Genomic DNA, 24,563 nt, shown 5'->3' with positions numbered 1-24,563 from the left:
TCCAAAGGACTATTAAAAATATCAAGGCAGTTGAATAATGTGCTAAAGGCAGAAGGAGACCAAAATCCAATGAAAGAAGAAAATGGATGATTAAGAAAGAAGCATATTTGCTCTTCAGACCTTTAATGAGGAATTATGAACAGCATTTTTGTAGGTTGCTTTTCTTCTAAAGTCAAATAAGTAAAATTTAACAAATGCAGGTCTCATTCATAAACAGCAAAGTGTATAAACCACTGCAAATCATAACATGCAATGAAGGAAGCAGTCCAGTATGCACTCCAGAGTTTACAGAAGCAAAGGAATGGTTCAAGAAGTTTCTGCTTCCTTCCTTGAAGTATGTAGAAGGTTACAAATTAATCTCAAAAGAGTTTATAAGTCTCTCAAAGAGTTAATGAGTATCTTAAAACAGCCTGCTTCTCTTAATTGTCTAAAGGCCAGTTGGTCCTGGAGTATATAAAGTACCCATGCATGAAGATGACAAGTACAGCCAAGAGAGCCAGCAAACAAACAGCAGACAGGAACAAAGTGCTGCGTCTGCTGTGAAAGATGCCAAAAGGTGTTTTTACCTTCATTCGTCTTTTTGTGCTCTTACTCAGTTTCTCCACTATTTGTCTGGGAGTCCTTTGCATTTCCACAAATTACTCCATGTGCACATGTGGAAATAATGAGCTAGTGTTTTATTGCCTGGTAGCTTTGGGGCTCTTTCTTCTTGTTACTGGCATTTTCTGGAGCACTTTCCATGAAGTCTTGAAATACAGGGCCCTTGGCATCGCCATTCGAAATCCCAGCCACCGAGAACTACGTGTCTGCACAATAGACAGGTATGTGCTGCAGTTTGCTGCAGATGAATTGGGAGGGAGGGATGCTATTTTGCAAAATACTGTCAGAAAAAAGGAGCAATAAAAGGTTTTTACAAAATTTTACAAAATTTTATATTTACTATAGAGAACTGTAGTCTGAAATTTTATTTGCTAGAGCAAGGAGCAATGTGCAAACAGTAATTCATGCAAGTGATAGATACAGTAAGGTATACTAGAGGAAACGGAGAAGGTTTCACAGTTTCCAAAGTTTCCAAAGCCACACACGGAGGCAGCAGGTGCAGTTATACCAACTTCATGCAGGAGCATCCTGAGTTCCATCTCAACAGACAATTTCAGATGTGCTGCTGTAGGGTAGATGCTTATATAAGTTATCAACATTGAGGTATGCAGGGAGCTTCAGCTCATTATATGGCTCCTGCTAAAGTTTTCTGGTCTAACTGTCCCCCCTATTTGAAAACCTCACGAAGTTCAACAAGGCCAAGTGCAAGATGCTGCACCTGGATTGGGACAAATCCAAGCATAAACACAGGCTGGGCTGAGAATGAATTGAGAGCAGCCCTGGGGAGAAGGACTTGGGGTGTTGGTTGATGAGTAGCTCAGCATGACTTGGCAATGTGCCCTAGTAGCCCAGAAAGCCAATGGAATCCTGGGCTGCACCAAAAGCAGAATGGGCAGCAGGTCAAGGGAAGGCATTCTGCCTCTCTACCCTGCCGTTTTGAGTCCTGACCTGAAGCACTGCATCCGGGTCTGGGATCCTCGGCACAGGAAGGACATTGACTCACTAGAATGGGTCCAGAGGAGGGCCACAAAGATGATCAGGGGGCTGGAACACTTCTTCTATGAAGACAGGCTGAGAGAGCTGGGGTTGTTCAACCTGGAGAAGGCTCCGCTGAGGCTTTATAGCATCTTTCAATACCTGAAGGGAACTTACAGGAAAGATGGAGAGGGACTTTTCACAAGAGCATGTAGTGACAGGGCAAGGGGGAATGGTTTAAACTGAGAAGGGTTATGTTTAGATTAGATACTAGGAAAAAATGGTATACTGTGAGAGTGGCGAGTCACTGAAACAGGTTGCCCAGAGTTGTGGATACCCCACCCCTGAAAGTGTTGAAGGCCAGGTTGGATGGGGCTCTGAGCAACCTGGTCTAGTGGAAGGTGTCCCTGCCCATGGCAGGGGGTGTGTAACTAGATGATCTTTAAGTTCCCTTCCAATCCAAAACATTCTGTGATCCTACAATTTTATTTCTTAACAAAGTCGGATGCTTTGAGAGAGAGAGTTCTTAAGCTAAGTGGTATTAGGTCTTGCAAAAGCCTTTGACTGGATACAAATTACTTTTCCTAGACTGTTGTGGAAACTGCACCAGAAACACTGACAGTGGGTTCTCTAAAGGCACTATAAAAGCAACATTCAGCAAATTTTGGTTAGATAAGTAGAGACATACAAAATGCATTTTAAAACTGTGGAAAACAATGGTTATTGTAATAGTAAATAACTTTGAGCAGCAATCTCAATCTTCTTTCAAATTAAACTTTTCTCAGGCGCTTGTTGAAATATGAGCACGGGTGTTTGTATGTCAGGGGTGGGAATTTTCACAGAGAAAGCTTGTCCTTTTAGAATGTTGTGTTTTAATAAAACATTTTGTACAAAGCCACAGAAAAGATCCCAGCTATGCCTACCTTTTTAATTAAATATATTTCATTGTTCTAAACCTATTTAGGTTTCCATTTACAGTTTAAGCCTCATCTAAACTTCAGAAGTGTAACAGACAAAGCATTTAACCAACCTCTGTGAGATAAATCACATTTCACCACAAAGTGTTTCTTTTTGGTTTGCTTATTTTAGGCCTGACTTCTACCCTCCCTCCTATGAAGACTGCACAGATCCCGAAAAACAGAATTCCCCGCTGTCAATTGCCTTCACAGTAAAACAGCAAGAAGCCATCAATGTCTCTCCACCTCCATATAGTGAAAGCAGTGCAGAGTTCATCAGTGAAACAAATGAGCAGGAACAGCCACCACCATACAAGTTATGTGTGCGGGAGCTGTGGCAGCAGCAAACAGCTGACAAAGGCTCAAACACCAGACTAGAGTCAAATTCTCATATATCCATGCAAGAAATCGGTTACCAACAGGATATAGACTTCCAGGGGACCTCAGAAAGAGCAACACCTGTCAAAACATCTGAGATGGGCAGCCAGTAAATTCTGCATCTGTGAAGCAGGGAAAACTGGAAGAAGACTTGTGTCAGTGATCCCAAGTAGTACACTACTTAAGGTGAAATTGCACAGGAAAAACATTGACCATTTGTCAGTGTGAGTGGAGTTGGAGGAGATATATAAAGATGCTCAGTATTTCAAAGCAGAATAAATCTCCACAGAGATAGAAATGTTCAGGCTGTATCTTATAGGAGTCACCATCAATGGTAATAGGAGTTTCTTACACTACAAGATAAATGAAGCATCATGCTCTTATCAGTCTTAAATGTCTTGTGCCTTGTAAGGAGTTTCAAATGAAAGCCTTCGTTCGTGGTTTTGAAACATTAGCTGACTTGGGAAACCTATTTACTGAACTTTTGTTTGAAATTTGTAGATTATTTGTTGTAACTGATTATATTTGTATTGTATGCCTTTCAAATTATGTGTTTTATTTTGGGGTAAAAATATCTGCTGTTTTACTGTTGATTTCACATATAAATTTTGTAATTAAAACAAATAAATGCCTTGTGTCTGCTTATATGATACAAGAGGTCCACGATTCCAGATAAAGGCACAAGAAAATATGCCTCCTAGCTGCCAGACAGAGAATCCTGGTTATGCTCACAGCTCCTCAGAGGAAACTACCAATTGCAGGAGGAAAAATCATGTCTGACTCCTCTGAGCTACCTCTAAGGGCAGTTGCTTCACTGCAGCTTACCCAAGACTGTGGGAACTGAGAAAGGGACCCTGTATCCAGTTTCTGACACAAGTGACCTCATAATCACACAACAAATACCAGAAAAAAGGACAGTCTTGGATATATGCCGTTCCTCCCACAAAATCATGAAGGCAAATTTGCATCAAGGCACCATCACCTGTAATTCCAGATGACAAGAAAAATTTTAAGAGGGCTCCTTGAGATTTGAACCTGCAACATTGACTATAGATGAGTTTTCCTCTTTTGGTTGGAAGGTCAGAGATCTAGAGGTCATATAGGCCAAGCCCTGGCAATGAGCTGGATCACATTGCTCAGAGCCCCAGCCAACCCGACTCTAAGGTAAACACATGCAGGTATTCTTCCCATGAATGCCAAGGCAGTGGAAGGAAAAAACAAACAAACAAACAAACAAACAAACAGGTTTATTTTAGATGCAAGGACCACTATTTTTTTTGATGTTGCACACATTAGGCCCCAGGGGCAAAGGCAATGCCCCTCCTCCTCCAAGGCTTTTTTTATCTTTTCTCTCTCCTCCTCTACTTTCTTTTTGGCCCAAGGAGGCCTTGTACATGTCTGCAAACATGTTCTCTCTGCACACCAGAAAGCAAGGTTGAGAACTTCTCTTGCCATGCGGGGGAGGTTGGGGGTGGGGAAGCATTAGAATTCCCTTTGAGAAAGGGTTACCATTTAGGCAGAAAGCCTTCCTAGCAAAATGAGTTCTAACTTTTTGCTACAAATTCTTCTGGAAATGTATCTATTCCTACACTGACCTTGAATTTGTTCAGGAATGGGCTCCTACCATCTCTCTGGGCAACCTGTTCTTGGTTTTGTTACACACCAGCAAAACAGAAAAGCTATCACACCTTCCAGATGCCCACATACTGTAAAATTACAAGTTAAGCACTATGGCTGCACATGTATTAGAAATGCAACCCATAGTGATAACAATAGCTAAGGCCAGGGAACTGACAATTGTATCAGTTTTGTCCTTCAAAGAATTTCATCCTTTATGGGAAAAACATACAAACCTTCCGTTGCTTTAAGTAAAATGCAAAGTAGAATAAAATGGGGCAAACAAACTACAGAGAAAGAAAAATCAGTTCAAGGTAAGTTGATGATGAGAAGTGTATTAAAACATCCAGAGTCTAAAAAAGAACCCCTGAAAAGAAGCTGATAGAAGATGTTATCAGCATATAAAGATTTTTTGAAGTGACTGAGGAGCAGCACAGCACAGAGAACAATAAAAGCCAGAGGTACACATTATTTCCAGTTGAAGTGAGGATCTACTATGCCAAGTGATCTTATTATAGTCTTACCTCTATATCTTACTACCATATCCATCCCCCAAAATCTCTTGCTTCTCTACTCCAGAGTCCCAGATCCTGAAGGCAGTGGGCACTGCACAAGTATTGTTGCAGTGAGACTGATCAGCCACGAGATATCCCATGGCAAAATGCCTGTCCTGCATGTTCAACTTATTTTTTTTTTCCTCCAGTGGAAATCAAACTTTTCTACTAGGTAACTACTCATGCAAGACCAAATGAGTGGGAAATGGCTGAGACTACAGTTCTGAGTCATACTGAGAGCAAGTACTGCAGGAGTACCCCTGAAGTTTGTTCTTGGACCAGTTTGCTATAGGAAATTCGTTCAGATGCTTTCCACATAGTTTATGAACAAACAGGAAGAGCTAACCCTCCCTTCCTTTCTCCCAGTTCCAGGAAAGCCCTGCAGTGGCCTATTTTAGCTCCAGCCCTCTGCAGATGTTGTGAGGTCTCAATGGGTCCAGAAATGTGAAGCTGAAGAAAACTGCATCTTCCACCTGCAGTATGCAATAAAGTATTTGATACATGAAAGTCACTGAGATAAAAAGAAGTTAATATCTAATATTTTGATACAATCTGGTATTTTGATACAATCACTTTGTCTTTTCAGTTAATGAACTATTTGATTATGAACTTAACGAAAAATGGCATGGGCAATGAGCTCAAAAATGTCAACAATCTTATAGCAACAAAAGCTTTTAAACAGTTTGCTTTTGATCAAATTTAATAGCATGGAGTCATATTTGCCAAGAATAGCAGCTGGAAATCTTAAGTTAAAAGGAATTTTCTTTGGGCAGAAGGACAGAACCAGTCAAACTAAGGCTTCGGAACAGAACAGATTCTTTCAGTGCATTGGCAAATAACTTCCTGACACTGGTGACTGGAGCCAATAAGATGCTGCTGTCCTCACACTCACAATACCAAGAAGTGGGTGGGCATGTGAAGGTTTTTGCTGCATTGATCATGAGAAAATGGATTCAGAATTCTAAGAGGAGCAAAAAGGACAAAAGGCAAGACCAAAGCTTGCAGAGCAGACTTTAACATATTCAGACATCTGCTTGGAAGAGTCCCATGGGTTATGGCCCTGGAGAAGAGATAAATCCAGGACAGCTGTTTGATTTTCAAGGATTGCCTCCTTCAAGCTCATGAATGGTTTATTCTGACATGTAGAAATCAAACAAAGGCACCAGGAGGCCTGCATGGATGGACAGGATGCTCCTGATGTGAAACTCAGATGTGAAAAGGAAATGTATGATAAGTGGAAGCAGGGACAACTGAACTGCATGATTGACACTGTCTATCCAATCTTGCAGGGTTGAGATCAGGAAAGCCAAAGCCCACTTGGAGCTGAATGAGGTGAGGAATCTGAAGGGTAATGGGAAAAGTTTCTACATGTTCATGAGTTGAAAGAGGGCACAGAAAAGGCTGAAGTGCTCAAAGCTTTCTTTGTCTCCATCTTTACCGGTAAAACCAGTTTCAGGCATTATAGGCCCTCAAGACCGGAGGAAAAATCTGAGACAAGGAAGACTTACCTTGGGTGGAGCAAGAACAGGTCAGGGAGCACATGGGATGACTTGGAACGCATGCACAGAGCTGAAGAAGCTGAGTCATGCCACTGCAAGGCCACCCTCCATTACCTCTGAAAGATTGTGGGTGACTGGGAGAGATCCCTGAGAGAGGAAATATCACTCCTGTCTGTAAGAGAAGGAGGATCTGGGAAGTTACAGCCTGGCCAGCCTTGCCTTAGTTCCTGGGAGGTGATGGAGTAACCAATCCTGGGAACCCTTGTCAAAGCCATGGAGGACAAGAAGGTGATTAGGAGTAATCAGCATGGATTTATGAAGATCAAATGATGCTTAACAAACTTGATGACCTTCTACAATGAGATGAGTGGCTTAGTGGATGAGGAGAGAGCAGCGGATGAGGAGAGAGTACTGAATGTTGTTTGCTTCACCTTTAGTAAGGCTTTTGACACCATATCCAAAACCATCTTCAGATAAGTGGACAGTAATGTGGATTGAAAAGCAGCTAAACAGCCAGTCCAGAAGGTTGTGATCACTGCCACAAAGTCCATCTGGAGGCCAGTCACCAGCAGTGTAACCCAGGGGTCAGTCCTGGAGCAAATACTGGCATCATGTGGACGATGGGGCAGAGCATGTCTTCAGTGGTTTTGTAAATGATACAACATTGGAAGGAGCAGCTGACATTCCAGGCGGATGTGCTGCCATTAAGAGGGACCTATGTAGGCTGGAGAAATGGGCCAACAGGAACCTCATGAAGTTCAACAAAGGGAAATGTGATGTCCTGCCCTTGGGGAGGAACAAATCCAAGCACCGGTATATGCTGCAGCCAATGGGCTTGAAAACAGCTCCACAGAGAAGAACCCGGCGGTCAACTAGCTGACAACACACCAGCAATGCACCTGCATAGCAAAGACAGCCAATGGCATCCTGGGCTGCATCAGGAAAAGCATCACCAGCAGCTGAAGGAAGGTGATCCTTTCCCTCTGCTCAGCAGAGTAAGAGTAAGATACAACTGAAGGGCTGGGTCTGAGCTTCCAGAGTACAAAAGAGACATGGACATACTGGAGCACCTCCAGCAAAAGGCCAGAAAGATGAAGGGACTGGACCATTTGTCATATGACAAGAGACTCAGAGAGTTAGGAGTGTTTAGTCTGTAAGACAGACTGTTCATAAGGAGTCTTATTTCTGTAAATACTTGATGGTAAAGAAAAAAGTGTATGGACCCAGGCTCTTCTCAGTGGTGCCCAATGACAGGACAAGAGGCAATGGGCACAAATTGAATCGCATAAAATTCCATATGACCACTCACAGAAGTTTTGGGTTTGGTTTTTTATTTCACTACAGGAGTGGTCAATTACTTGAACAGTTTGCCCAGAGGTGGTTGTGAAGTCTCAGCCCTCGGATATAATCAAAACCCAACTCGATATGGTCCTGGACAACTTCCTTTACATGATCCTGCTGTGAGCTGGGACATGGACTAGGTGATTTTAGTCCTGATGAACTAGGTGGCCCCTTCCAAACTCAAGGATTCTGTGATTCTGTGGTTTAGGTGAGTAGTACTGCCTTACAAATTGTCTCTGAACACAGAGAGAATCTGAGGTTTTGGGAAACAGAATTATGTCCAAGTAAATATTAGTCCAATCACAGCTGAACAATAAAGGAATCTTGCAATTTCCAGACTTGAGGAAACTGCTCATTCAAAAATAGCACAGAAGGGTGTAGGTCTCTGTCACAGTGCCTAGACACTGTGATAAGATGAACAGTATTAATAATAGTTTTCCCTCTGCTAGATGTATGTTTTTAGGAGCCTTGCATTTTTGTATAACTTTGTATATGTTGCTTTTTTTCCAAGCATTCATCTTTCATGTTAATAATTAAAAGACCTCAGGAAATGCAGCACACTTTATGAGACTATGGCTACAGTCCTTCCCCACATGCATCAGATATAAAGATATACACTGTACTTCAGCCTTACAAAGTTTTATTCATTTTCTTGCAGAGAAAAGTAATTAACTGGTGGAAAATACCAGTTACATTTTATCAGTATTACCCATCTTTATAAAAAAAGGGACCTGGAGCACAAGACAAAGTCAATACCAAGATTTTAAAATATACCCTTTCTTTATCATGACTGCCTTCAGGAAAGCAGACTGCCATCTACTGCAGCTCTAGTGATAGCTTTCTGATAAAAGCACAGGTGTGATTCTTCACAGTCCTCATCTGTTCCTTGTGAGTCTTCCCACTGCATCCTGAAAAGACACCTGGCTTCAGAACATCTTACTTTTCGAAGTGCGTTGTTCCCATCCCAGAAAAGCTTGACAAATGGGATATTCCATAGTATAAATAGGTAGCTCACTGTGTGATCAAAAATTGTTTCATTCTCAGAGAACATGCAGGAGATTTTACAAGTTTTAGTGAGCTCCCTTTCAGAACGTTCTTTCATGCAACCCAGTAATTTGAACTGTCATAATCCAGAGTGTGTGACTATGTGTGATCTACTAGTTAGGAGCTTACTCTCTTGCACCTAGAGGAGTTTGATCTATAATAAATATAAAATATTAGATAAACCAAGTTTCTTCCAGAAACATTTTTTGCAAGGTTTCTGTAAAGATGAATACTCTTACACTCAAAAGCAGATGTCCAAACTGTGTGAGAATGCCATTGTCATATAAAAGAAAAATCTTTATAAAAAGAACTAAAGTCTTAAAATCTCATTTGGTTTATGGGAATATGTAATGGTAAGGTAGGACAGTATGTGACAACATTAGTATCTCATTCATTTAGATTCAATTAAGTAATAATGTAACTGTATTAAAGGCAGTTTTATTAGGATGCTTAAAAGTGCAGTGTGTCTTGTCCACAATTACATATTAAGACAGATATACAGCATTACTCTTTATTGTGTACTAAGTGCCATAGCCTTTTTTTGACAGAAGTGTTGAAAGAAATAAAAACAATTTTCTTTGCTGCAATATTATATAAATTGCACTAAAATTTGACAACCACAATGAAATAAAATACACTGCAAAGAGGCAAGTTGCACAAAGCCACCCTGATGAATGATACAAGCGACCAACAAAGCAAAGCTTTGAAACAAATCACATGCAAAGTGTTTGTGTTCTTCTTCAGGGCACAGTATTGTAGCTAGAACCACAGTATCATTTCACAAGCAGAAAAATGCTATGTCCATATCCCCAACAGCCCTCTCAGACCTATGCTGAGACGCCTTTTGCACTCCTCAAATTTTTATTCCATGATCCACTGTTACTAAGAATCTAACAGAAACCGTGTTCAGCTGGTGAATCAGTCAAGTATTTCTATTTAATTTATTGGTTTTTTAATCCCCTGTTCACTTACTTCACTTTGTAGTAGTGGAGCATGAGTATTCCAAAGACTTAAAAGACTTCCGTAACTCCTTCATAAAGAATTGCTGAACTTGCCATTATTACCTTTCAAACACAGTAAGATCCAGTATCATCTCCTGACATGAGGAATACTGCAAAAGACAGTCAGATTCCATAGCCAACATAGTGCTGGAAGGATAAAATCAGCTCTATAGCACAAATGCCTCCCTTTGGAGGAAAACAACCAAAACGTCAAAAAATCTGGAAAATCTAAAGGCACAAGTCACATTGATATGTTTTAAAAGCAGGGGTAAAAAAAATATGGAATAACCCCTTCTTTGGGAGCATGTGTAAATGTGTATACAACACTGCTGTCAGTGTGCATCTGTGAGCAACAGGAGAGGCAGGAGAGGAGGCATGGTTGTCCAGTGACAAAACACATACTTTAGTATACAGCCCTTATGACATGCTCATACATGCTCTGTATGCTTTTTTATAAACTGAGAAGAAGGTGACAATATTCCCAAACAATATTCACCAAATATCTCTTTGCTTTGCAACTCCCCCCTCTCTCTCTGTAACTGAAATTTCTCCAACTTTTATCACAGCATTCAAAACCAAGCAGTTGTCATTTTCTGTCACCCTGCTGACAACATTTGAAAATTAAGGCCTCTTTGGTTATATTGTTATCTGAAATTAAGATATTGCAGGTAAAACAAAGAAGTCAATATACTATTGCATTTGGAGACCAATGCAAGTGATTATACTCAATGTTATATTGAATTTTAGTTCCCACCCTGCCTCTCTCCCCAAGAAAACTTTTACAATCATACAAGGCACAAATGGCTAACAAGTCTTAACAAGGTTTAGTCCCTTGCTGCTTCTCTTTTGGCCCTGGTTTAACAATCTTCTGTGGCTTCAGGTAATGACAGTGGGTCCCTTTCGTCCTGTCCTCTCATGAATCTGAGATATTTTCAGTGCGATTGCTATAAGAGGACTCAGCACAGCCTAAAGAGGGAGAAATACATTGAATTACATTAAGCAGAAATATCAAAAGACATCTTACATTTATAAATTCTTCTTTTAACTGTAGAATTATATAATAATAGTAAATAATTTAATAATATCAAAAACTGACACAGCCATAGTGTCTATATAGTTATACTTGGCATAATGAAGTATCATGTTTAGCATATGTTTTGTGAGGTGTTATACTGACTATACCTAAGCTATGCAGAAAAGAGAAACCACTAAATACACTATACTGATAATGTTTCTATGTCACAGGAATTGTGGAGCTCTTGTGAAATCTGCTGTACAAAAAATCTAGAAAAAATTCTACAAAAGTAGAATTGTTTCTATTCTGATAAGTAGAAGCCACATAGATGATATTTTCCTCCCAAACACACTTACTCTGTGAAGCTTAAGGTCAGAAGGTACTGTAACAACTACCCTAACAGAATTCACAGAAGTGTGTTTTGAGTAATACCACATGTTGGTAGGATAAATTCCAACAGAACAGCATGAATTTTCAAGTTTCAGGCTACAGACCTTATTAAATGGCCATATATATGCCCAGATGGGTGAGTGCAAGTAACTATTATGATAGTACCATGTGAAAACCAAGTAAAATACAATTTTTCAAATGGCAATTGAATCTTCTTTCAGTTAATTAAATGATACACAAAGATAAACAGACAGAGCTGAGCTTTGTGTGAAAACCTACTTTTCAGAGAATTGTATATTTGGTTACCAAACTAATGAGTTAATTCTCTGACCCTTAGAGATTTCCCCTAGATGCCCCTTTCAAATAACCTAATTCTGGCTTCAAACCCATCAGGTTTGAAAAAGAAATGAAACAAAACAGTAATTCTGGAGAGCTTAAATTTACAGATATATTTTTATAACCTTAGTATAATCAATACTTTCAATCTCTTTCAGCCACCTAACAGTTTTTGACAGGATGAGGTGTTTGCTTTATTTACACAAGCAGTCAGATGGTTCAGTCAAAAGACTGAACAGACTAACTGTGCAAGTAGTCATGCAGTAACACCATGAATGCCATTGGTGTCAAGTGAGTTTATGATTAAACTTAGTTATGCATAAGCGTGAGTGGTCTGACATGTTATTGTTAAAAAAGCTCCATATTTGTAGATATCTATCTAGTGAATAATTATTGAAGCAGAACACAAGTCTATTAAAGTCAAACATACTTAGAGAAGATTAATATGCAGAACACAAATTCACATCTGTTAGCAAATGCTGCAAAAGTAAATATTAAAATATGCCAATCTATAAGGTCTGGATGACACCAAAGCATTTGAACTCCTCTGGCACTCCTCTAAGAAACCTTTTCCTTATGTAATCTAAAACAAAGGGAAAATTTAAAAAGCAACCCTGCTGACCAGCTTCACTAGACTCTGCTTTCCTAGGCAACAAAGGCACTCAACATTAAAATTAAAAAATAAACCAAGCAACACTTTATACAATGCTGGAACAAAACACAAAATCAAATGAGTTTATGTGACATCCATTTACATAAACAATTTAGGTGCTGCACTTTTGCCAAATGATTTCACTTGTTACTAAATGTTCTTCTTGTTACAACCATGCTTCTCAACAGAGAAAGTCCTTCTCTAATTCTGTCTTCTCATACTTCAATGTAACTATATTTTCTTCATCCAGAAGATATAAAAAAGTGAAAGTGCCGTTCATATTTGGAATGGCAAGAGCAGGACAGAATAACAAGGAACTAGAACTGCATATGCCTTTTAAAAACTCCTTTACCTCTGCCATGAATAGTTTACACTTCAGTTGCAACAGATAAATCCCAGCCAGCAATCACTTATCGATAATATGACTCTAGAAAGCCTTCTATATCTCAAAGAGATCTTGATTTAAAAATATTTTTCAAATGGTTCTTTCTACTTAAGAAATTGTAAAACTTTATGATTGACATGCCAGCTCAAAAAACAATTGCAACCACTCAGAACGTTAAATAACACATTTATCTCTTGACAACTTTTTAGTTGTCCTTTAGACAAAATTTAAGAATTGAAAATTTACAGAACTGATTTAATCAGAATTTTACTTTAGTAACCACAGATAGAAGTTATATGTCTAAAAAAAAACTGGTAGCAATGATTACTTGTACCACGACATAAATCAAGCAAGCAGATATCTGAAATCAGGCAAATAAAGATTAAAAGCCTTTTGCTTGGGAATAATCTGTACCAGAGCTGCCAGAGGCATATCATTCCTGCTTGGCTCATGTAGTGTTTTTTCTCTCTGTGATCTTGCAAGAAAATTCCATACAACTCACTCTCTTCTAATCAAGGTCTCACGTAAGATTTGTCCCATGATGCATGGGGTTTATCAAGGGTTAGGCAGGGCTGAAATGTACCTGCTTGCAGGTTAAAAGCTCTGCATGTCTCTAGAGTTTGGCTTAAGAAAACAGTTTTCTCAGAATAGGTGCATAAATGCCATCTGTATGTCAAGAAACACCTTGTGAAAGCCTTCTATGTGTAGCTTTTATGCTAAAACCAGCCAACTTCCATCACAAGTTCATGCAGTTCTGATGCACAATCAGCTGTCCAGGCTTAGCCTGGAAAGCCCATGAGGCTCTTTAGCTTCTCCCCCAGCCTGCAATGAATTTCAGCCTTATTAGGAAAACCAATTTTACACAGTCTATGCACAGACATTTTCCATAGGTCTTAAATCCACTTTTCACAGTCTCAAAAACAAGTTGCCCCATCGGTCTCACCAGTGAACAGAATTCCGCAGAATTTGTCTGGGAAAAATAAAACAAGCAAACACTAAGGGAACGGTAATACCTTCAAATAGGATCTAAATGTTTTAGTGAACACCAGGTAACTACAACTCTCTTTTATTGTTCTCAAACTTTTGCTCTGTCTTCTCTTACTGCACCCATCTGCATTTTGCATTCAGCATCGTGTCCACCAGTGCTCTTCTGGCCTCTCTCAGCTTTACATATACACAAGTGAAGGTACACGGTGGAACACTAGGATCAAAGTTATTAGATTTGTATGCGTGTATATATATTTGTATGTATGTTATAATTAGCAAAACCATTAAACATTAAACAACATACTCCTTGTATCCACATGGAGAAGTAATGTAAGGCCATCTGAATTAGCCAGTCCCCCTACTGGGGAAAAAGATTCAGCAACAATTGGTTAAACCTTGTTTGACTAGACATTTAGGCACCTGAATTACTAATAGTCAAAAAGACACATACAGAGAGTAATTATTTCACATCAAGCATTCGGACCTTGTGACAGATTTCTAAGCAGTGCTGGCATAGTACTCCATGTTCCAAAAGAATGCCCCTCCCTGGAACAATTGTTAATTGCTCAGAATTAAAGAAAGATAAAATAAGTGGGTTAGTACAGAATGAAGTTGTCAAAAAAGGGCTATAGTTTAACTCCTGGTGTTCTGTCATGATAAAAGATGTGCCAAGTCTTTACCACCTGCGCATATTCTCTCTCTAAAAACTGCTATCAAACCTCAAATTCTATGTCTTCAATTGTTTGTCTATCAGTTTTAGTATCAATTAAAGTAGTTCTCTAGTTTATAATGGCAGCCTTGAGAAAAACATACTTGCAGAATGCTTTGAACTCAACAACATCGGTAATTGCTAGGTGGCGTTATTATTGTATAAATCATGATAAATCTTGACATTTCAGACATGGGCTAGAAATCCTTTTCTCTCCTAACACTTAAATTAATTCTCAGTTCTTCTCTTTTTGTCATTTAAACATTACACAATAGGTTGCTCAGACAGGTCAGGGTAACTGAGACAGCTGGAACAAGGACACAGGGAAACTGAGAAATAACTCCTTCCTTTCTTACCTCTTCCTGCTTACACATCATTTTCCCCTGCTTCATGTGACCGCTTAAAGCTGTTGTTAGCGCTCTGTAACCTAGGCAACAGAATCACTATCACATGAACTAAATGAAAGAAAAACAAAGGCAGAAGAGAGGGGCAAATCCCCCAAAGCACGTTTTGATGGCCTTATTTATCAGAAGGAGCTTTTCCTTTGGCTGTAATACATTTTAAAAGTCAAACCAACACACTTACAAAGCAACAGTAAAGTGATTCGAGAGACACAAAGAATGGAATGAAACAACTACAAAGGGAGCTTAGCAGGAAGTTCACTGAGGTCTGGCACCACAGCTGTACCTCCTGCAGAGCTTCTGCCTTAGGGGCTCAACACACAGCTCAGCTCAAGCTGCTTTGGCCTTGCATTCCAAAAAAACCCAGAAGTCTTCAGAAAGGTTTACACCACAGCCACCTGTCCTAAAAGATCTAAGCAATGTGGATAGTCTGGTTCATTGTGGAACAAACTGAACCTACTTTGTAATATCCACAGCACTGGTGGTGAGGTTTATTACCATGAAGCAGCACACTTTCCACTGAAAAAAGGAAACTGACCTCTCTGCTCTTGTGCATGGTCTCCCGGTCAACTCAAATAAAATAATAATAAAGGTCGGGAAGTCAGTTCTGCCCCTAGAATAGAGGAGGGCAGGCATGATGGGTGAAACAGATAGGAAGAAAATGTAAACTGAGTAGTGAATGGAAACATCTATGTTTGCAACAGATTAGTTCTTTTCAGTATGTCCAAAGAGCTGTGAGCAAAGATCAGGTTTAGCGAACTAATTTCTTTTTTATAATTACTCTCACATGATCTATTTCCATTGCAGTCTCAGATGATTTAAAATTTGTTCACTGTATAGTGTAGTTCAACTCCAGCCAGTAACTAAGTACCACGCAGCTGCTTGCTCACTCCCCTGCCCCTGGTGAGATTGGCAGAGAATTGGAAAAAGACAAAACCCATGGGTTGAGATAAGCACAGTTTAATAACTGAAATAAACTAAAATATGATAATAATATGAATAATAAAAGGAAAAAGAGAGAGAGAGAAATAAAATGCAAACAAGCCCCACAAGTGATGCACAATACAACAGTTCACCACCCACTGACTGATACTCAGCCTGTCTCTGTGCAGTGATCAGCCCCTCACAGCCAACTCCCTGCAGTTTGTATACTGAACCTGGTATCCTGCTGCATGGAATATCCCTTTGGTCAGTTCAAGTCACCTGTCAAAATTATGCTCCCTCCTGGATTCTTGTGCACTTCCTTACTGGCAGAGCATGGGAAACTGAAAAGTCCTTAACATACTTACTGCACTACTCAGCAACAACTAAAATTTCAGTCCGTTATCAACATTATTCTCATACCAAATCCAAAACATAGCACTGTACCAGCTACTAAGAAGAAAATCAACCCAGACAAAACCAGAACAACTTTATATGATTTTTCTGGACCATACTGTATGTTCTAATAGCTGACCAGAGTCATGCTAAAAGACTCAATGCTTCAAAAGTAAAGAGAGGTAATAATTCTCTAGTAAACTGTGCTTGTGCTTAAGGTTGTATCAATGTCCTGACAGAACCATATAGACTCCTTTCATTTTATCCCTATTAAGTGATAGTGGACGCGAGGACTTCTGGATTGTTCATTTCAGTTCTCAGCTCTTGGATAAACTCACACCACAAGCAATCACTTTATATAATCACTCATATACACAACCATATGTAACACAATATTTTCATATACCAAACAAGGTCCACATGCAAATCAGTTTGTTTTTCCTCCGATACTCGCCATTCAAAAATCATTTCAGAAATTCAGTGTTTGATGATCAAGACATATTTTTGATCTTTTCTTTTTCTTTTTTTTTAATTGGCTTGCCTTTTCCAATTAAAACAAAAAGAAACAACTCATGTCCCAAAATCCTTGCTTGGTTGCTGCTAATCTCATGATTCTGCAGCTAACTAGCATGTTCTTTAGTAGTCTTCGGCAAAAGTAATTGCAACATCTGTGATTCACTGCATCCCATTTAAGGAGTACCCAATATAGATTGCACAAGACTGAGGGAGTTGGCTGTCTCCATGATATTTGAAAAGTCGTGGCAATCAGGTGAAGTCCCAGGTGACTGGAAAAGGGGAAACATTGTACCCATCTTTAAAAAGGATAGAAAGGAAGACCCTGGGAACTACCAACCTGTCAGCCTCCCCTCTGTGCCTGGGAAGATCATGGAACAGATCCTCCTAGAAGCTATACTAGGGCACATGGAGGACAGGGAGGTGATTCAGGACAGCCAGCAGAGTTTCACAAAGGGTAAGTCCTGCCTGACAAACTGAGTGGCCTTCTAGGATGGAGTGACTACAGCAGTGGACAAGGAAAGGGCTACAGATGTCACTTATTTGGACTTCGGTGAAGTTTTTTACATGGTACCCCACAATATCCTTCTCTCTAAATTGGAGAGAGATGGGTTTGATGGGTGGACTGTTAGATGGATGAGAAATTGCTTGGATGGTGGACTCAACAGCTAAGAGTCCCAAAGACTCTTGGTGGTGGTTTGAAAAACCTTTTCTCTGGGGCAGTAATGGTTTGCCCCACTGATAATACTAGACCAATCAAAGGTTCATATGCGCCCTGCGGAAATTACATACCCACAGCAACGGAAGAGAAGGGGGTGAGGTAGTTTTAGAAGGTTGGTAGCCATGATCTGAACCACGAGGAAGCAGGGGGCCAGTGAGCCCCCTCTGGGGGCCAAGTGCCCCCAGCCCCAGCTGAGGCTACGAGAGACCCGGTGCAGTGTCAAAGCTGGACTGGGTCCCGTAATCAAGAGGTGGGAGAATTTCCTTACTGTCAGCAGCAGCAGAAAACATTGAAAGCGGCAGTGGAGCAGTCCTGAACAGAGACAGCGATGGCTGAGAGTCAAAAAGATAGCCAGTAGCAACAAGATAACATGAAGCCGGCTGAAGGATGCAGAGATGTTCCTGCAGGAGGGAGAGCTGGCAACGAAACAGAGGAAAACTCAACAGAGCTGGTTTGGGGTAAGACTGTATTAATTTCCCAAAACTCAGAGACAGAGACCTGTTGAAGAGGAGGGGTGGACTTCCAAACCTTTAGGGAGTCCCAAAATGCAGCAGCAGCTAGAGTGAGGCAGAGGAGCCGAGAAACCCGGAGTCGTCCTGAGAGTTGAGCCAGGATGGAACACGGGGGAGATGGCCGTGCCCTCTGCTGCTGCTGCTTCTATCATGCTGGCGAGCTGGGACAGAGCAAAGGAGCTTTGGTAAGACTGAACTGAAAGCTGCCTTCAATGTTCTACCCCAAGAGGAGTGAAGATCTACAAGGAAATCCCCCGAAGGCTCAGGTTCGGGGTTGGAATTTCCACAAAGTAAGAACCAAAATCCTGACTGCCATGCTTAAATCTGCTGCCTTAGGAAAATGATGGACACTAACCAGTGCCACAAAAAACTGAAACGAAGGAACTGTGGCCTGTGCAGTGACAGAAAGACTTTTCTCTTTCCTTCTTGGACTTTTATTGAAGGAAAAGAGGAATTTAATTCAATGTAAATATATATATATATATAGGTGTGAGTAAATAAACCTTTGTAAATACTTTTCCCTTCCCCCAATAACGAATGGTTGTGTTTTGTCTGAAAACTCTCCACATGAAGTGAAAAAGATATCAAGTCCATACCATCACTAAACCCTCTCACAGGGGTAGACTGTGGGAGGGGGGCTTGAACTTAAAATTGGATCCTTGCGAGTTTCAAACCACCACAATGTCAGTGACAAGTGGTGTCCCTAAGGGTCTATACTGGGATGAGTGTTATTTAATATCTTCATTAATGACATAGACAAGGGGATCGAGTGCACCCTCAGCAAATTCGCAGATGACACCAAGCCAAGGGGTGCAGTTGACACACCTGAAGGATGGGATGCCATCCATAGGAACCTGGACAAGCTCAAGAAGTGGGTCCATGGGAATCTCATGAAGTTTAATAAGACCAAGAGGAAGGTGCTGCACCTGGGTCGGGGCAAATCCCGGTATCAATACAGGCTGGGGGATGAACAGATTGAGAGCAGCCCTGTTGAGAAGGTCTTGGGGGTCCTGGTGCATGAGAGGCTGGACATGACCCAGCAATGTGCACTTGCCAACCAGAAAGCAAAATGTATTCTGGGCTCCATCAAAAGCAGCGTGGCCAGCAGGTCAAGGGAGGTTGTTCTGCCCCTGTACTCTGCTCTTGGTGAGACCCCACCTGGAGTACTCTGTAGCTTCGAGGGTGCTCAGCTCAAGAAGGACATGGATCTGTTGGAGTGAGTCCAAAGGAGGGTCATCAAGCTGATTAGGGGGATAGAGCACCTTACCTATGAGGAAAAGCTGAGAGAATTGGATTTGTTCAGCCTGGAGAAGAAAAGGCTTCAGGGTTATCTAACTGTGGCCTTCCAGTACCTGAAGGGAGCCTACAAGAAAAATGGAATTCAGCTTGAGGCTGTGGTGGGTCCATCTAGGAGCCAGCTGAAACTGGCTCTTTTTGACATGGAGGCAGCTTCTGGTAACTTCTCACAGAAGCCACCCCTGTAGCCCCCTTGCTATCAAAACCTTGCCATGTAAATCCAATACAGTAGCAGCTGTAAATGGGATTGTAGCAGTGCTCTTCCCTAGTCAAAATACATCAATGATCTTGCTAGCTGGGTAAACCTGGATAAACAGAAAAACCAATAAAATTGCTAAAAAAAGGTCCTTCACTCTGTCAGAGCTTTAACATTATAAGTATTCTATCCAAGAAGTTACTGAGGATGCAAACTGTTACTTAATAGATCATATCTGCAGGCATGGAGTCTGCAACATTTCTGTAAAAACTGAAGCACTTTTTGTGCCTGACAGACAATGTTTAATAGCACAAGAAGAAACTTGCTAAGTTTATGGTGAGAATCTGGTGAAAAGGCAATACCAAACATTCACCTAGGGTTCAAACGCATTTGAAAGTTTTTATGTTTTGGGACATTTGCATTTGCATTCCAGTCATGAACACACAGCTACACCTGACTTAAAACTACAGTGTTTTGATTTACCACAACCAAATGCTTTCTTTTCCATGAAACATCCTTAGTCCTGTCTTGTATATCACAGCATAAAGGTGGTTTCCTGGGAAAAATCTGAGTGTGTGAAACATGATTTATATTAATTGCTCTAGGCATCTGCTGGACTTTCCAGTAACTTGCTTTCAACATTTACTCTTCTTAGGAAAAAGTCTGGTTATGATATAATTCTTAGACAACTGCAAGTCTTTCCCTTAAAAGGAATCTCTACATTGTTTAGCATCTGGCATCCATATTTCCTAACTGTAGTCTCACCATGAGGAATACTTGGGATGCCCTGACTTCCAGACAACATTCTTGAAAAATGGTTATCTTTTTAAAATATTGTTCTAGAACTTGGATTATGACTCTTTAAAAAAATAGTGAAAAAAATTCAAACTAGAATGTCTTCTTTTAATAGACTTGGAGTCATTGCCCAGAATTCATCACCAGGCATCTCAGCCCTTGAGAGTGTTAGATATTACCATGCCTTCTTGTTGTGTTAGATATTACACAAACATATATTAAAACTGCTGTTCCTGCCTCAAAGCGAGTAGATTTACAAGACTAGGAAAATCATCTACAAACACAGTAAACCAGTCCAAACACTGAGTGTTACTTCTGATTAAAGATGAGAACTCATAGCCACTGCTGTTACAGAGGTAGTACATTACTTATTGGCTTACCACAATCCTATTTCATTACCTGTGGTTCCTTATTGTGTTGGCTAGGATCCTTTTCATAACTCTCTGCGTAGATCCGGAGAGTAGCTCTCACATGACTTGAAGCACTCATTCTGAAGATGAGCCTGGAAGCATCTGAAAAAATAATCCGCAGCCCCTATGAGAGAATAAGAAACAGCATATATGTAAAGTGGCAGTACCTTTACAAATCACCATTCACTGCTTTAAAATAAAAAGTGAAAGGTAGAGGCATTTGGATGCAATTCCTCTTTTCTCTGGAACTTTGGACAACTCACTCATTCCTCTTTTTCCCCATTAAAGACTAGAAATTATGCTGTACATTCCCTCCCACTCCTCATAACAAATACTCTCTTACTGCTGTTTTTATTTTCTTGACCTGATTTGTTCTTGTTCTATGTGGCAGAGTGCAAAATCAATGGCCTGAGAAATAGGTATAAGATCTCCAAGGATGAGTGGCCTAAGAAATACAGAATCCCAGGATCAAAAACCAGTTGTCAGCAGTGAATACAAAAGACAGGACCAGCTGCTGGCCCTCAAAGACCATGCATTAATATCTGACTGCAAGAATTTCAATAAGTTTGTAGTACAACTTGGAAAACATAAGGTGTAATTAATTTCAAGTACACTAATTAATGCATATTAACTGTGTATATAATAAAAGTGATTGACTAATTTAATTAATTAACTGTGAATTTGCTCTTTGCTCCTATCTTCACCTCTTTTTTTCTTTCCTCCTCCCCCATTTTGTACAGCATATATAATAATGGCCCATCTTCGCGAACGAAGATTTGGGGAAAGGTCTTTTACCTTTCCAGCCTGCGCAATGGATTTTTTAGGTGAGACACAGCCTGCGCTGAACTGAGCCCACCCTTTAATCCTAAGGTTCATCTGCCGGGGCCAAGCAAGCTTGGACAATGGCAGTGAGGTCCTCAGGACGTAGGTTTGTTTAGAGTGTCCTTCTCATAGATGGATGGCCACACAGGGCTAACGACCTCCATCAGGCCAGGAGACCGGGGACTTGAACCCGTGGTCGCAGCAGTGAAAGTCCTGCATGCTAACCACTAGGCCACCAGGGGTCTCACAGCATATATAAACCAGAGTCTATATACTTGGATCCACAGTTTCTCTACAGGGGGGCCATTCAGGCCAAGGAACCAAATTGCACAGATAAATAGTTATAGTGTTGCAATATTCTACCAGTTCTGCACTAATATGAAGAACTGTAAATGGTACCCTTAGACTAAGTGTCACCTCTGCTACGTCACTGAACTTTAGTTCCCCTTAATCCTGCTGTTGTCAAACGCCTAGTGCATAAACTGAAACCCTTGCTACTTTTGTTTAAAGGGCAGTAAACCATTAAAAAATGAGAGAACTAAAAGAGATGCATTTTGCTCTTCCAGTTTTATCAGCACCTTGAGAGGACACTGACGTTGGTAACACAGTGCTCCAATATCCTAAAGAATAAGTAAAACCGCTGTTTTCTCAGGTATATGCCAAAACATCTTCAGCACCATATATAGCATTGATTGGTTGATAACTACGGAATCATAGTATGGTTTAGGTTGGAAGGACCTTTAAAGGTCATCCCGTCCAATCCCCCTGCAATGACCAGGAGCATCTTCAACTAGATCTGGTTGCTCAGAGTGCCATCCAAACTGATCTTTAATGTTTCTAGGGGTGGGGCACCCACCTCCAATCTGGGCAACCTATTCCAGTGTTTCACCACCCTCACTAAAAAAAAAGTCTTCCTTATACCTAGTCTGAGTCTACTCTTTCAGTTTAAAGCCATTACCACTTGTCCTGTTGCAACAGGCTCTGCTAAAAGGATTGTCCCCATGTTTCTTACAAGCCCCCTTAAAGTACTGAAAGGCTACGATAAGGTCTCCCTGGAGCCTTCTGTCTCTTAGTGAATGGGCAACTTGTACCTTTCATCCTTATAATTCAAATTTCACAAAAAAATGCAACTGGTTCCATTCCTGGCTTGCTGGATCCTCAGGAGCAGCATTGTTATGTGCTTGTGTTCGCAAAAGCTAGCAAAATAGGACTTAAAATAAAAACAAAAACAGTCTTCAAGAACAGTAGAATGTTTAATTTAATGTTATGCCTTATTACTGCACTGTGATAAACAATATTTATGTGTTTCAATAGAAAAAATTAATTAGAAGCTACAATCAGTGTATTATTTGCGGCCTATTTTCTTGTTGCTGTATTTGTTTTCTGAATATGTTGTTTATTAACACTGATTAATTATCATGTAGCCAGCTTTTCATTCACTGAATATAAATTGCTCTCCCCTACCTACCAGGGAACAAAACTTGGAACAGGTTCCTGAATACATAGCTGGAAAATCCACATGAAGCTTAGGATAGTCTGGAAGAGGCATTTGCATTTAGAGGATGAGCAAACTACCTGAGGAGAATGGCAGCAGTGAACTCTTGTTTCATTGGCATGGATCAACGTCCTCCCCTATTTTATCGTGCTTGGAGAATCCCAACGAGGCTGCAGACAAATGGAGCTAGGAATGTGTCCTTGCCAAAAGGCAAACTGGTTGAACTGTACTCTGAATAATTAAGAGCTTCTCCCTGTGACAAAACTTGCTTTCTGGTTTTATGGTCTCCTTTTCAGAGTCCATCTGAAAACAGGCCAAGTCATGTTTCTCTGTTTGTGTTACACAGTGATATGAACTAGCAATTATATTCCAATATAGAGCAAGGGCTCTGGATGAAAATTAAGGGAAAGAAAAGTGCAATGAAAACCCACAAGCTGTTTTTTCAAAGTACACAAGTCACAAGTCTGCCATGCCTGTAATTTTCCACTGGACTTGGATATGACAATATCCTCATATCTTGTTTCAATAGTAATACACCCAGAGAGTAGCTCAGTGGCAGATGGGCTGCTTATGTTTCCTGGATGCAACAATGAAAGTAAACTATAAAGACTTTCAGCAGAATGGCATGACAACAGTTTTAATGGCTTGTAATATCATTTACTAGGGTCTGATGAGGTCAAGTAATTAAAAAAACAGAGAAACCAGGACAAAAAATATAAACAACATAAAATCAGGACAAATTTTAATATGAGCCATAGCTCATATTCAAGATACTTGAACATACATTTACACTTGGCAAAAGTGCATGGTTACTCTTGAGCACATCATGAGTTTCAAAACGCTGAAGGCTCAGTTTGAACTGCAGTTCTTGACAGTTAAGGAATCTCAGTATAGGCAGAGCCCAGGAGGAACTGGTGATTTGGACTAGAGAAGTCAATTGTGCCCACATAGGGTACAATCTACTAAAGTCTTCTGCATGCTATTGGCTACAATAGATATTTTACCTAATTATGTAAATCCTGTGGGTCACCAAAAGCAAGAAAATTCTAACTTTGTTTGTAATACATGTATATAGATAGATAATAGAAAAAGGAAAGATCTTCTTTTTAGATGACATTTTCCACTGTTCTGGAAAGGGAACCCTCCCAATACATGCATTGCTGTCAACAGGGACTTCATCCCATCCTATGTTCACTGTGATACTACTGTCTCCAATTAGGTACAGCAAGTGCAAGCTAAACCAGAGGTGGATTATCTTGGATAAGACCAAGCCAATCTTAAGTAGAATATGCAGTATCTATCAAAGCAAAGAAAACACCATCCTATAAATAAATGGACAGTCTTGCCAGCTGAACTTTAGAAACAACATTGTTGGAGACAACATGACAAGTGCAAACCCTTGCTACTCCATCACTACAGCCATACCTGTCTTTTGGTCACAGTGCCATCCACAGGATCTACGAACTCAAAGCTGTCTGTTCTTTCCACACTGTAGATATTGTTACCCACAGCAAACTGCTGATGTCTGAATGATTTGTCAGTGATCAAAGCTTCCAGGTCTCTCATTATGAAATATGCTGTTCTGGGTTCCAGTGCTTCATAATCAAACCTTGCATATATATCAAAAAAAAGGCAGAACCAAGAAG

At 40.3% G+C, this 24,563-nt stretch overlaps 2 protein-coding genes across 2 annotated transcripts in view; one reads left to right on the top strand and one right to left on the bottom strand.

The window, feature by feature from the left end:
* Nucleotides 1–467: 467 nt before the first annotated feature.
* TMEM252 (transmembrane protein 252) lies at nucleotides 468–3,543 on the top strand. Its single transcript, XM_027671590.1, has 2 exons — nucleotides 468–821; nucleotides 2,665–3,543. Exons 1-2 carry the CDS (start codon nucleotides 547–549, stop codon nucleotides 3,020–3,022), a joined length of 633 nt encoding a protein of 210 aa, XP_027527391.1. The 5' UTR covers nucleotides 468–546; the 3' UTR covers nucleotides 3,023–3,543.
* A 5,843-nt stretch (nucleotides 3,544–9,386) lies between these two features.
* Nucleotides 9,387–24,563, bottom strand: part of LOC113961317 (phosphoglucomutase-like protein 5) — a 34,666-nt gene continuing 19,489 nt past the window's right edge. The window contains exons 5-7 of the mRNA XM_027671591.1: nucleotides 24,343–24,526; nucleotides 20,590–20,724; nucleotides 9,387–10,931 (exon numbers count right to left, since the gene is read on the bottom strand). Coding sequence (XP_027527392.1) covers nucleotides 10,842–10,931; nucleotides 20,590–20,724; nucleotides 24,343–24,526 — 409 coding nt within the window. The 3' untranslated portion in view covers nucleotides 9,387–10,841. The remainder of the gene's footprint in view (nucleotides 10,932–20,589; nucleotides 20,725–24,342; nucleotides 24,527–24,563) is intronic.

This window comes from Neopelma chrysocephalum, unplaced genomic scaffold (genome assembly GCF_003984885.1).
Source record: "Neopelma chrysocephalum unplaced genomic scaffold, ASM398488v2 Primary Assembly neopelma1_97102, whole genome shotgun sequence".
NCBI classification, from domain to species: domain Eukaryota; kingdom Metazoa; phylum Chordata; class Aves; order Passeriformes; family Pipridae; genus Neopelma; species Neopelma chrysocephalum.
The sequence above is the reverse complement of the archived record's forward strand: the minus strand, read 5'-3'. Positions and strand labels throughout refer to the sequence as shown.